At 42.5% G+C, this 14,143-nt stretch overlaps 1 protein-coding gene and 1 pseudogene across 2 annotated transcripts; both read right to left on the reverse strand.

The window, feature by feature from the left end:
* Positions 1 to 459: 459 nt before the first annotated feature.
* LOC308157440 (delta-type opioid receptor-like) lies at positions 460 to 1,665 on the reverse strand (the record flags this gene model as incomplete). Its single annotated transcript, XM_080530993.1, has 2 exons — positions 1,311 to 1,665; positions 460 to 989 (listed from the first exon to the last, which is right to left on the reverse strand). Exons 1-2 carry the CDS (start codon positions 1,657 to 1,659, stop codon positions 460 to 462), a joined length of 879 nt encoding a protein of 292 aa, XP_080387119.1. The 5' UTR covers positions 1,660 to 1,665.
* A 3,864-nt stretch (positions 1,666 to 5,529) lies between these two features.
* On the reverse strand, positions 5,530 to 13,815 carry LOC308158158 (piwi-like protein 1; annotated as a pseudogene). The gene is made up of 17 exons: positions 13,741 to 13,815; positions 13,013 to 13,115; positions 12,430 to 12,558; positions 12,054 to 12,268; positions 10,362 to 10,483; positions 9,640 to 9,720; positions 9,329 to 9,526; positions 8,981 to 9,089; positions 8,757 to 8,883; positions 8,538 to 8,655; positions 8,299 to 8,413; positions 7,887 to 8,074; positions 7,480 to 7,552; positions 7,175 to 7,375; positions 6,381 to 6,553; positions 6,126 to 6,269; positions 5,530 to 5,646 (listed from the first exon to the last, which is right to left on the reverse strand). The product of its transcript is annotated as a piwi-like protein 1 (transcript).
* Between the last annotated feature and the right edge of the window lie 328 nt (positions 13,816 to 14,143).

Consider the following 14,143-nt stretch of genomic DNA (forward strand, 5'->3'; position numbering starts at 1 on the left):
CCAGTTTCAAGTCAGGGTAGCTTCCCATCAGAGAAGATTAGTCACAAACAGGGTGGGTGACTGAAATCATGTTGTTTCCTTTGGTGTCCTTGACAACATCATCTGTTTCTCTGCTGTCATCTTTTCATTTGCAACAAGTCAAAATGACACTGCACTTAAAATCTCAGTCACCATCTTAGAATGTTTCTAGATGCAACCTTTGCAGGGATAAAAGCTGAGAAAATAAAATATTGAATCTCTCTCCTCCTTAACTACATTTGTAGATTTATATTCCTCATTTGTAGGGATATAAATGTATGGTGTGAAATACATGTATTACCCTTATATGGAGCTGTTTGAGTTTAGCCTGTTCTGCAAGGTCTCTCAGAACTCAGTGGTGGAGATCAGGGTGACCTCAGACTGCAGATCCTGCTGGACCCTCCTGGAACGGGAGCTACGAGGGTTCTGGTCCATGCCTAGTCATACAGGCTTCTTCCCAGCTTCTGAGGGGGCACAGACGGACAGAGGCTCCCGGGTGGCATTCCGGGCCCTGGACTGACTGTTCCTGTCCACCTGGGTCCGGCATGGCAGGCAGAAGTCCCGGAAGCACCTTTTGAAGTTCTCATCCAGGAAGGCGTAAAGGACCGGGTTGAGGCTGCTGTTGGTGTAGCCCAGGGCGATGCACAGGTGCCAGCTGGCCACCACGTAGGGGCTCCTGGTGTCTACATCTACCAGGGTTCTGATGATGATGAAGATGTGGATGGGTGTCGAGCAGACGATGAAAGCTGCTACAATTACCAGGACCATGCGAGTGATGCGGCGCATATTGCGGTCCTTTTCCTTGGAGCCGGAGAGTAGGCGGACACTCCTCAGACGCAGGATCATCAGGCCGTAGCAGATGGTGATGACCAGGACAGGCACCACAAAGGCAAAGATGAACACACAGATCTTAGTCACGGTATCCCAGTACCAGTTAGGGTCGGGGAACATCAGTATACAGATGGTTTGACCTGAGGTGAAATTGGGCAGTTTGAGAGAACAGGAAAAAAATAAGCCACTTGTTAGTGCATTTATTAGGCATGAATAAGGCTTTGCAAATGCATTCAGTCATGTATAATGTGGCATAAATTCATGTTTATTCATGTATCCTTATTGTAAAGTGTTACTCAGTGTTGTAGTATGACACACTGACTCAATCTCAATTTGATACTAAACTGTGTTTAGTAACACCTATTTTATCAAATTGTGAAAACCATGCTTTATCATACTGTACAATGACCAACAAATATTTGAAAGATGCTATTTAAAAAGATAGTAAACAGCTGCCTCACCACTATCTGCAACTTCTTTGGTGACAGCCATGACCATGATAGGCACTCCGATGGCAGAGGACAGGACCCAGATGAGAACGTTGATCATCTTGGCCTTGGCGGGCGTGCGGAATTCAAGGGCACGTACGGGGTGGCACACAGCAATGTAGCGGTCCACACTCATCATGGTCAGGGTGAAGATGCTGGTGAACATGTTGTAGTAGTCGATAGCAATGACCACCTTGCAGAGGAGCTCTCCAAAGGGCCAGGTCTTCATCAGGTACTTGGCACTCTGGAATGGCAGTGTGCTGGTAGCCAGAGCATCAGCCAGGGCCAGGTTAAAGATGTAGATATTGGTGGCCGTCTTCATTTTGGTGTATCTAGTTAAGAGAGAAATAAGTTATAGATTGTTTTACTGGAAGTAATAAAAGTAGTGGTGTAGAATCTGCTGGTAAATACTGAGGGATCAAAATCAGATGGGCTGGGTCCCAGTTAGTAGGCTGCATCATGCTACATATGTGGAAAAATGAAACATGTCATTATAATTCGCTTTTTTTTTCTTTCTTTTTTTTTAAGATAATTGATATAACTTCAGCTTGTTAGCATCAGATCAAGTGCTTTTGGAGAAACCAGAGAGCTAATAATTGTAGCGATATTGGCCTAATTGGGTAAAAAAATATTTATTTTCTTTTACTACATTACAGTACTGTATGTTGAGTGGTATATATTTTTAAAGTAATGTAACAGTGGTTTGTAGAAGCTGCTGGTAAGTACTGTAAGGAATTTAACGCGATACTCAAAATGACCCACTATACCAGCTCAGCTTTTGCCCACTACTGTTTTTCCTCTCTGTACATATACAGTACCAGTCGTACATGTGTACATATACAGTACCAGTCGTACGTGTGTACATATACAGTACCAGTCGTACGTGTGTACAGTGTACAGTATCTTTATGGCTTTTGCACTATGCACTATTGCACTGGCATCTGGCTAGTTGTGTTTCGTTGTCTCTATCCTTGTACAATTAAATTGAATCTGAATCTGAATCTGAATTAGATGGGCTGGTTTTGGTTGGAAGATGGTCGAGATGGAAGGCTAATTGCCTCATACTAATGTATGTGGAACAGTAAAACATGTTATTATAATTGTGACATTGGGTTTTACATGTTTTTGTGGTGATAAGGGTTTTGCTGTCCACACTATTGTACAGTAATCAAATACATTTTCTCTCAGGGTTTGGTTGATAAACTGTATTAACAGTCCTAGCACTCTTTGCACATAAACACAGTGAAAACCCACTGGCTATGACGTACATTCTGCAGACCTTGAGCCAAGTCTATTGACCGTAGTAAGTGTTTGATACTACTATTTACGGATACTATTTATAACCAGGCCTGTTAGACAGCACAGGATGTATTCATCTGATGAGAGAGGCTAGGAGACTGCTGAGAGCTGATGATTTTCCCACAGCTCCCACAGGAGTGTGAAATCCCAAAGTGTCTGCACTTTCCCTTCTACTCATTCCAAATACCACTCCTCGCAACTGGGTTGCGTGCGGATCCAATTAACAAACCTGAGGATGCACTCTTAGTCCAGGGAGAGCTCGTAATCCTGGGGAGGTTTATGAAGATCAGAAGAGTTTTCTCGGTAACGGATCGTCTGCTGTAGTCTGCTGCACTAATCTAGATGTATTACACAGTGCTGGGGCGTATTTCTCTTTGGGATCATGGACAAAATGGCTCCTCAGATAAAAATCCATTATAACATGAGCCCTCTTACTTTTCAGAGTAGACAATGTGAGTTTCACAGAAGAGGATTTCCATTTCCGTAAGACGATTTGATTAATTTCCTTATGAATATCATTTGGCAAAGATGAGAGACATTCTGCCTAATGTGTGAGAGTAATAATCAGAGACAACCAGGAGGTCTGATTAAGTGTGTAATCTTACCCTGAAGGAAAAGGAATATAATGTAATTCATTGCAATGGTCAGGCTGAAGATGGTCTATAATCACACAGCGTATAACATGAGCATAATAACATGCAGGTACATTGAATTGAGATCATTCTTCACTCCCTGTATTACGATACTATATATGTATAAGGTGTTGAGGTGTCCTTGAGCAAGACACTGAACCACAAATTGCTCCCAATGAGCAGGCAGGCGCCTTGCATGGTAGCTTGCCGCCATTGGTGTGCGAATGTGTGTGTGAATGGGTGAATGAGAGGCCATTGTAAAGTGCTTTGGAATAAGGCGCTATATTATACGTAAGTGCAGTCCATCAGACAACATCAAGATAGGCTCTAGTACAGTCTACGTAAGGACACAGACATTGAGAAATACTCAGCTTTGTAGTTTCATGCCTACAGTATGTTGTAAAGCTCAACCTAATTCATGTGTTATTGTGAATGTATTGTTGGGCAAACAAGTCAATGAACCTTTATCAAAACAACCTCTCACACAGCTCAGGGAAAGGGTTTGAGGAAAATTTGTGTCATAGAGAGGGAGAGAGACTAAAACTGCTGCACTCACTGGGGCTCAGCTTCAGCCAGCCATAATATGGTACAGGCTCAGCTTCAGCCAGCCATAATATGGTACAGGCTCAGCTTCAGCCAGCCATAATATGGTACAGGCTCAGCTTCAGCCAGCCATAACATGGTACAGGCTCGAACACTTCTGTAGTGGAAAGAAGATTCTTCTTTACGGAGGTTTTCCTCCTCCATCTGCTAGGAGCCTTTGATTCAGCAGAACTGCACAGATGAATCAGTCTTCTGCTCTATTGTTGACAGGAGAGAATTGGATACATTATGAATTCTTTAATGTTTATTCATAATTCAACTGTTAACCAGACAGCTTCATTTTCGCCTCAGCTGGTTCTTCTCTGCCTGTGTAGAACCAACAACCTTTTGTGCTGGCTTGGTTGGGCCCATCCACACAGGGTTCCAGTTCCTTCTTGTCCGTCCAGGCTACAGTGTGGGCAATCATGCAATGTGAGGGTGGATGTACATAGGCATGTATGCTAGATACTATACTATATATTCCCCTCTCGGTATTAACATGGATTGAATAAGTGGGATTTTACAACTTGTAGGATGATTCTAACAATGTATTTTCTATGAAGTTACATGCATATTTCCCTATCATCTATCATCAGTATAGAATATTTAACATTTCTCCTATTTGATTTGATACAAAGACATGCACGGTTCCATGATCTAATCAGGGTCAAATGTTGACACGGAGAGAGCAGAGGCGATTAGTATATGCAGCATGTCATCAATGTTTTAAGCTTACAGAATGTAGTAGCCTAATGCAATAATTTAGCCTACACTAGGCCTGCTCTATTTATAGAGGATGTACTGGTGGTATGAGAGATTATCCCTGACAGGCGACACCTGCCTCCCGTTATGATCAAATAACAATGTTGGTAATTATTGAACATAAACCATCATAGGTGTTTGAATTTGCCAACTCTCCTTGACAAGTCGGTGCAGACACACTTTGCTGTGACACCAAATTACCAAAACAGTCTATGCACGTGGTTTTGGTGGTGCGCAGTGCTCTTCAGTAGAAACAAATTGGAGCACATTGTTTTACATGCCTGGTAGTGCACTGGAGCATAGAACTCACCAGCAAGGATGGCCTATAGTACACTTCATTGGTTGCTAGCCTTGTAGGGATGTCCCGATCCCACTTTTTCACTACCAATACCGATACCTGGGCTTCAGGTATCTGCGATACCGATATCAATCCGATATTTTGTATTTATTTTTTTACTCCTGTAATTTCCTCTGGATGTTCAAAGGGGAAAGTGAAATGTGTGGTTACTTTCCCCCAGAAATTGATGTTCTGAAGTCAATGTTGTGCTTGTATGAAAGATATGATTTGAATTCACTATGTTGGCTGATAAGGATAATGGAAGGAAGTTTAGACAGTAAAACGACATATATGTTACCTATGGTTGCCAGCCAATGCCCTCTTACTACTGAGTCAACTCTCTTTATTTGTGACAACCAGACTAGTGCAGAACACAAGAGGCAGATGGAGAGTAAAACCCAAAGCTGGGTGTATTTATTGATTCCGGGGAATAGGGGCAGAGCTTCTATAGTAAAGCAGGCAGATCAGGAGGGTCAGCAAGCAGGGCAGGCAGGTAGAGAGGGCAGGCAGGGCAGGGCAGTGCAGGCAGAGAGGGCAGGCAAGTTCACTCCAAAGTGCTCTTCAGGTAGCTGCTCCCCTCTCACAGGTAGTAGAGGAAGTCATCCAGGTTCATGTTGGGCTCTCTGTGGATGCTCTGTCCCACCAGGAAAGCAAGCTTGTGGGCATACTGGCAGGGTGCAGGCACTCGGATGATCCCCTGAAATAATTGGGGGAGACAAAATCAACGACAATTTATGCATCAAAAAACAACTTGCATGCCTGAAATGGGAAAACCATATGTAAATACAGTATGTTTGATTTCATAACCAATATGGATACATCAGTAGGTTTAAGATGTGTTTCAATGTGAACTACACCCTGTTCATGCCTGCATTTGAATTACTGACCAAGAGAATAGTTTAAGCAGACTTTTACCCTGTAATTTTGTGCATTTGTTGTTTTCATTATTCTAAAGTAGACATATCCACACACAAAGAATCATGTTATAAAACAATCTCTGAGTAAATATATCTCGCTTTGAATGCCCTGATGTTCCAAACTCCCAAGATCCCCCTCTCTCTCCCCGTCACAACAGACCTCACGTTTTGATAGCTATGATGCAGCTGCACACGAAATAATGAAAGTTCGTGTAAACCTCCCCTTTAAAACTACTACTGGAAAGACAACCCAGCATACCTGCCAGTTGAAGTACATGTGGCAGAGTTTGTAGGTCAGTCGCTGCATGTGGTCAGGCTTCAGTCCACTGCTGTCATACACCACATTGTAGTGGGTTGGGGAGACGCTTCCCTGTCAGCTTGGCTGACAATGAAGAAGTCGTACCTGAAAATGGGAAATTGCAACTGTAGCCACCGTTTTTAAGACTGGATAGAGCAGACATAGCACATCTCTGAAAAAACAACATATTTTCTGAATTGCGTATTGAATCGATACCATTCTGGGCGGGTGACCTCAGTGTCGATGACTGTTCCAGGGGGTGGGTTGGCCATCTTGCCGCCAATTTGGGCAAAGAACCTGGAACTGATCCGCTTCTTCACTCCAATGGACCTCTTCCCTGCAGCTATGTCGTGGTAGCAGTCAATGCCCACGATCATCAGCTGCTGGAGCTGTGAAACAGAGGCAGGTGAAGTTACACCTTACAAAGTTTGGTTTAGCACATGCTTCTATTGAGATACATGGGGTGGAACATAAGATTGTGGATGGAGATCACATAGGTGTGAAATGTGTGGTTGTAGAAATAGAACACGCTGTAGAAATTGTACCTGCACCCATGTGAGGTAGTCAGTCAGATAAATGTTATCCACATTAAAAAGGGAAAGTTTACCCAAAATTCATGTTCATGTGTATTTCTGGTCAATCCATAATGCATACCGTCTCAAACTATCATCATTTCAAAACGTATCATAGCTATCAAAACTCAAAGTCTATGTTTACTTCCTAAAAAAGCCCCAGAGTTAATATAATCTGGAATCGGGAATCTTGAGCAATTTGGAACATCAGGACTGATGACGGCATTCAAAGCGAGATATCTTGACCGTTTATATATATATATATATATCTTCATCGTTTTTTATGTGTCTATTGAATAATGAAAACAACAAATAATAAAATTCCACTTTAAACTTATCATGAGCATTGGTCTGTATGTGCACAAGCCGTTTTTTTATATATTGGGCCCCAACAACATTTGTGACTTTGGGTTTATTTCAATTCACTGTGCGACTTACTGGGATCTCCACACTCCAGAGCTCTCCTCCCATCTTGCAGTTCATCTGCAGGGCAATCTTGGTGGCCACAGTCATGACGACCTGTTGGCGGGAAAGGGTGCGAGCCAACACACACTGGCTGGGGGTGGGACAGTCCACACACAGGTACTTCTTCACACTGTCATACTTATCCTTCCTGTTGCTGGGGAGGATCACCACCACCTGAGGAGGTAACACACATGCTTTAGTCCTCATTCAACACCTAGAGGTGGTTACCTGGACACAGATTAAGACGATTGCTAGACATGTTATGCTCAGAGACTAACCATCTGGGTGGTCTCTGTAACGTTGTGCTGCAGAGCCCTGAGCAGAGACTCCTGGCGGTCCTCGTACTCCACCCTGTACACAGACCAAAACTGTCAAAGCACTGGGACATCTAACCAATGGGACTTCCACTGATGATAACATGTTCATTTTCAGATAACACCCAAGTATGATTGGCAAAGAATACTCAAGGCTTTGTAAAACACCTGTGGTACAATACTGAAGCTTAAAGTGCTCATTAACTCAAGCTTGGAACCTTAATTCTAGCTGTGCCCATTCACAGCTGGACTCACCGTTGTAATTAACTTAGGTATCATATGTTGCTCCCTGCCACTAGGTGGTGCTATAGCACTGTGTGTGTGTGTGTGTGCCTCCTTCCAGTCTCCTCCAACCCAGAGTGAGAACTCACATAACAGGCCTCTGCATGCGGATGCCCATGGGTGGGGACACCTTATTTAAGCCGTCCAGGAGGGCGTGGGCTACGTCAGCGTTGCGGTGGGTAAAGAACATGATCCAGTTGTCCAGTGGCCGGCTGCTGATCAGGGGGATCCCCCTCATTTCTTTGGACCAGTCTGCTGCCCAAGCGTTGTAGTCGTACTGGGAGACAAAAGAAAAAGAAGAAAAAAGGTTTTTGAGTTTGTTGCAATCACAGATTATGACAGGCATATACATGCAAATACATGACCAGCAAACATTCTTGTTTGGAGCTAGATCAGTACATGTTGCAGTAAAACAGAAATGTTTAGCAAGAGCTTCAAACTGCAGGTAACAAGTACTGTAATAAGCCACACTGGGGACATCATTTCTGATGTATTCAATACCGATCTGGATCCTTGGATAATCCTCTCAGTAGGGAGGACTCTGCCTGTGAGGTTCAGGAGTTTGTTGTCAAAGTTGAGCCCCCAGGTATTAATTTCAGCCTCAGCCTCAGGGTTCCTGCAAGGTGGTCAGTTTTGCAATCAACGTTGTGATATCAATATTGTAACCACTTAAAGCTGGGGTGTAGAGTCAACATTACATCAGTGCAAGGCATAGTCAAATCATATAGAGTGTGACGTACTTGTGGATGTTATTGACAAAGCGATTGAGACGCTGCTCCCTCTGCTCTGGGTTCAGTCTGGTGTGGGTGGCCAGGTCCTTCATGATGTTGAAGTCACTGCGCATCTTGTCCGTCAGGCCTATTAAAAAAAAATAAAAAATAGCAGTGTATATAATACTAAAATAAATACTGTCCATAAGTAGTGTTTGTGAGGTTTCTCTAGTGTCAAGTCAGTGGTACCTGTAAGGTAGCAGAACTCAGGGATGAGCATGGCTGGGCCAGGGGGCGGCCCCCCAGAAGGGCCCATCTTCTTCACATGGCTTACCAGAAGGGCCTGCCGGTTGTCGGTGATGTCCAGACTATATTGCTGAATGAAAGTGTTAAATCATAATGAGTTCAGTGGTTACTGTGACACATGGTCAGTGATATGGTCTGATAGTTTAAGTTAATGAGACAACACCTACAGTTTTGTAGTATTCTTTGAAGGAGATGTCAGAGTCCCCTCTCTTGAATGTGTTAGTAGGAGTGTGGTCCCATGCGATATCATCAATCCTGTAGGTCTTGTTATTGTACCTGAGAGAAAAAATTCCCATAGACAGTTGGTTGTTATAAATGTGAATGTTTCTTTGCAACAATGTAAAAGTGGTTATTATAAGGTTGAATAAACATTTAGTTTAAAAAAAATAAATAAATATGAATATGCACACATCTAAGTAGAGCTTAGTGCTTAGTACCTACTCTGCATTACTGTAAAGCGTTACCGTAGAGAAACAACAGTTGTATCTCTGCGTTCATCTAGTGGTGGGTCTTACTTGGTGAGGACAATTTGGCCCACCAGCTCCTTGGTGCAGGCCTCCATGAAGCGCTGGTCCCCACACTGCTGCTTGAGATTGCCCATGAAAGCGAGCACTGTTTCACTGCGCAGCACCTTGTGGCTCACATCCATACTTAGCATGATGCCCGACTCATACTGCAGGATGGTGGTGGTGAAGCCAGGCCAGATGGTCAGTCTGAAGAGCACATGCATACAACATGCCACACAATGAAGGACACAACAACATCTTTATTCTGTCTCTTTTGTCTTTATGGGTAAAACCACTGCCGAGACAGGTAAGGCACAGACCTGTGCTGTGGGATATTGAGTGGTTCATTTGGGTCGTAGTAATGGCGTCCAATTTGTTGCATGTTTAGTATCCGCAGCACCCTAGAACAAACAGAGAAAAACATTTTTACAGACAATGACGGAATAGAGACCGACAGAGAATGAATGAATGAATGAATGGTCTTTATTGTCATTGATATAGTACAGGTACCAAACAACGAAATTTGGGAGGGGGGGCTCCCCTGGTGCTAGGAAAAAAACTAAAAACAAGAAGGGAAAAGAGCTGGTTTACATAAATAAAGGCTATGTACACTATCCACTATACTATACTATACAAATTAAAACACTGTGCTGTACTCTATGCTATGCTATACCTATTCTAACATTTCCTATCTCTGAACCTTATGTACCCGAGGGTTGTCATATTGCACATAGTGTTATTGCACATTCATTTAAAGTGTCGCAGTTTGCAGGTTTGAAATGTTCACAGTTGTGTTTCAGTATTGCACTTGATTTCAATCTAGTAGCTGCCATCAAATTGTCTAGATTGTCCAGGGCCTAGAACCTAGGTCTTTGCTGTGTTCAGGGCCTGAATGGCCCTGGGGTAGAAGCTGAGCTTCAGTCTGTTTGTCCTTGCGAACATGGTCCTGAACCGCCTGTCCGAGGGCAGCCGAGCAAAGAAACGTGAGTTTGTGTCTTATTATAGGTCAACACAACCATAACCTTTCACTGGGTGCTCTGACCTTCTGAAGATGATGTTGTAGAACTGCAGGCACACTGGAGAGGTGGGTGGCAGCTCATTGGTCAGAGTGATCGTGATCTGGACATCCTCTCCATGGTTGGTCCGAGACTGAAGTACAGTTTCCTACAAAATACAATGGAAGCTCTGTGTCAAGGTTTCTCAATGAATTACAATTAGAACATGCTTCTCAAAACAGCATGTGGGAGCTGATCCATTAGATGTTGTGTGGCCTGCAGTGTTGCCACAGTTACTTTGAAAAAGTATTCTGATTACTGATTACTGATTACTCCTTTAAAAAGTAATCTAGTTACTTTACTGATTACTTGATTTTAAAAGTAACTAAGTTAGATTACTAGTTACTTTTTTAGTTACTATTGGCAGCTGCCTAGGCACCCGACCCCCCCCCCCCCCCCGCAACATAAAAATGAAAACTGGTTTTGCCAAAACTCACTTTATTTTAACAGTAACTTAAATTACATAATTAAACTTTAAACAATAACTTAAAACAACAAAATAAAGAGTCTTTCTTTGCCTCACCCAACATAAATACTTGTTTTTAAACAATAAAATAAATATAATCTTTATTTAACAGTAACTAGCAAGGAGTGGTTTCACAAAACCTAAAACCTACCCTGACCATTCAGATATGATCCTAATATAATCCTAATCCTAAACTGGGTGAGTCTTATCAATTTAGTTTATCAATGATCAACATTTATGTTCTTGTCATCCTTTGCTGACACAAACTCAAAATAATCCTTATATTTCCAGCTATTTAACGCATATCTCTGTTCTCGCTCCATTGTGTAGGCTACGCTTCTGTTTACACTGTGCAATCAGCGTGGTGATACACGTGAGCGATTCTGCTGCAATCTCGCGATAGTCGAGAGCCGTTTTTTGCGGGCATGGCCTTCCATAGTAACCTCGTGTTGAAAACGTGGGCACTGACGTCACTCCCCAAGACGCGAGAAATGTTTGTTTACTATCGAACATTACAAAGAAATACTGCATTTAGCCTAAGTTATGAGGTAGTAACGCAATAGTAACGCACAGCCACTTGAATAAGTAACTTTAATCCGATTACTGATTTGGAAATAGTATCGCGTTAGAATACTCGTTACTGGGAAAAGTATTCAGATTAGAGTATCGCGTTACTTAGTATCGCGTTACCGGCATCACTGGTGGCCTGTAATTGTCCTGTGGCTTCTATGTGCTTGAAATGTCGCTGCCCCCATAAGTGTGTATGTGATGTTTGTTGTAGCCCCTTCAATCACCTCAGCTTGCTTACGTGTTTTTTTTGTCAAGTGTGATGTTGGGGTACCTTGTCTCAGCCACGTGTTCTTAGAATATTTAAATGTTTTATTTTAACTAATGACGTTACTTTTCAGGATGCCATGTTGCAACTGGCCGGGGACTTCAGCTGAAAATTAGCCGACTAGGCTAACGCTGCCTTTTTTACTGTATTTTATATGGTTCATGTATTTGGATTGTCCTCGATATAATAAACTAATAAACTAAACTAAACTAAACTAGATCATACTGTAGTTAGTATGTTTTTCACTCTTGCTCCAACAATTAACAGTTAACTACTTTGACAAGTTCTTACATGCCGTTTGGTAAATTATGATCTTAGTCTATCACAAATCCGAGTGATAGAGCCATCAGAAGAACCGAACCCTCTCGTGTACTGTACCCGGTTCTCAAGTCTGTGAGGCAGGAAGAGGAGGGCTCCATCAAAGGTGCGGGCTGAGCCTAGCGTCTCGTTATGATGATACAAGAGGGCAGAACGCAGGCGGCGGGACTCTATGGGGGGCTTGTAGTCCACATGGTACTGGTAAAGCACCCACTGAGGGCGGGAAAGGATGCGGAAGAAGTTGGCTTTCAGTTGAATAGGAGAGCCAGAGGACCCTGAAGACATATCACAGATGACAGCATTATATTACAGAAAACAGAACAATGACATTCTTCTGCAATGGGTTTAATGAGGATTTCATACATGGATTTATCATGTTGTTCATTATTCTAAAACTACACTATAATTGTGACCATGTAATGGCTGGCTAACACACCAGTCTTGGATTCCTTGACATGCTCCATGGCCTGCCTGGTGTTGATTCCTACATCATGGAAATCACCACGGCGTCCACCCCTCTCTCCGATCTTCACCTGCTGAAAGCCTGAAGATATCTTAAGAAGATCTGTGGAAACAAAGGGCAGAGAAATAATGCAGTTTCACTCACTCTCATTTCACATTAAACACATTGATTGAACACATTTCAAATGTAAAATGTTAGGCTTGACTACTGGTATAGGAGAGGAAGAATTAAAAGTAAAAGTGCACTTAAGGCTTGACAGGTAGACCATATGCGCAGAAAGACATGATTAATCAATGCTTGCAGTAACGTTTCTGTTCACTGTTTTCGTTCCCTCAACTCTCAAATCCGCTCGCCATGAACAAACATTTGAACAAGTTACAGAAGCAACTGCGTTCCAGACAAACTCGACCTCCAACTCAATGGAACGCATCATACACTGAAAATTCACTGGTGCATATTGAACCGTGGATGGCGAACCATACAGTTCAATATAAACAGAGAACCGTTGCACCCCTAATATGCATTAGCTACTTTAAATGACCATAGAACACAGCACCTTCTGAGGACACAAGTCCCGGGGCAATGTTCTGTCTTCCACGACCCACAAGTTGACCCTCAGAAGTGGAGTGAACTGGCCGTGCTTCCTCCTGAGGGGGAGCCTTTAAGAAAAAACATTAAAATGTAATAAAAAATACTTTATTGAAAGCCCTTACCAGTTCCTATAATAACTCATGTTTCATATCAACAACACTCCACAAAATGACTGTGAAAACTCATAAAGGTAAGTGAAGTAATCTTAACCACTCAATTAGCAGTGCAAGAGCATTCAAATAAAGTCAGAACTGAATTAATGATATGCCTAAAAACTATTACAGTGACAGAATACAATAGTGACCTTATAAATTCAGCATTACATTTGTTGTCTTCTGGCAGAGATGCCATCATAGGATTATTTAGCCTGATCCATTCTCATCCTATTATATTTATATCGAGGATACACTACACAATTTATAAAATCTTCATACCGGAAAACCTCTGACATTTTGTGATCACCCTTGCCCAAATTATTGTGTCTTGCTGTTGCTCTCTCCAAGATCAGGGGTTCTCACATCACACATTTAAATGTATACATTTACATAAGATTTGACCATCAAGACCCTACAGTAGCCTCAATTCATACAGCCATGTTGGTACAGCCATGCGTAACTGCGAAATCCTGTGGGCAGAATTAATTCCTACAATATGTTGGTAATTGATGTGTATAAGGATTCTTAATGAACTCACCGACATCGCCCCTGGTGGCCCAGTCTCTTGACCGCGTGCAAGACCCCTCGACCTTGCTCTGGCTCGACCCGTCATTTTAGGTTTTGGATTACGGTAACACTGGAGTGGAACTGGAAGAAACATACAGATTAAACTTCTCATTCTACAATTTTAACATAGCAAAGTTTGACATGACTACCACGTGTACATTTGAACACAGTTAAAGACAGTCACGAGCACATGTCGCGACCACATACTGGCGCAAAGTGCTGCTGCACGAGGCAAGAGACCAGACGTAGCTAGCTAACTAACAACCACTTTGTAGTTCATAAATTAGCTAATGTAATGGAGTCATCGTTGCTTCTGTAGTCTACAGTTAAAATTCATTGCTTTAGATGTATTAATTACTAACTGGCTAATATTA

Source organism: Nansenia antarctica, assembly GCF_963989245.1.
Source record: "Nansenia antarctica genome assembly, chromosome: 5".
Taxonomy (NCBI): domain Eukaryota; kingdom Metazoa; phylum Chordata; class Actinopteri; order Argentiniformes; family Microstomatidae; genus Nansenia; species Nansenia antarctica.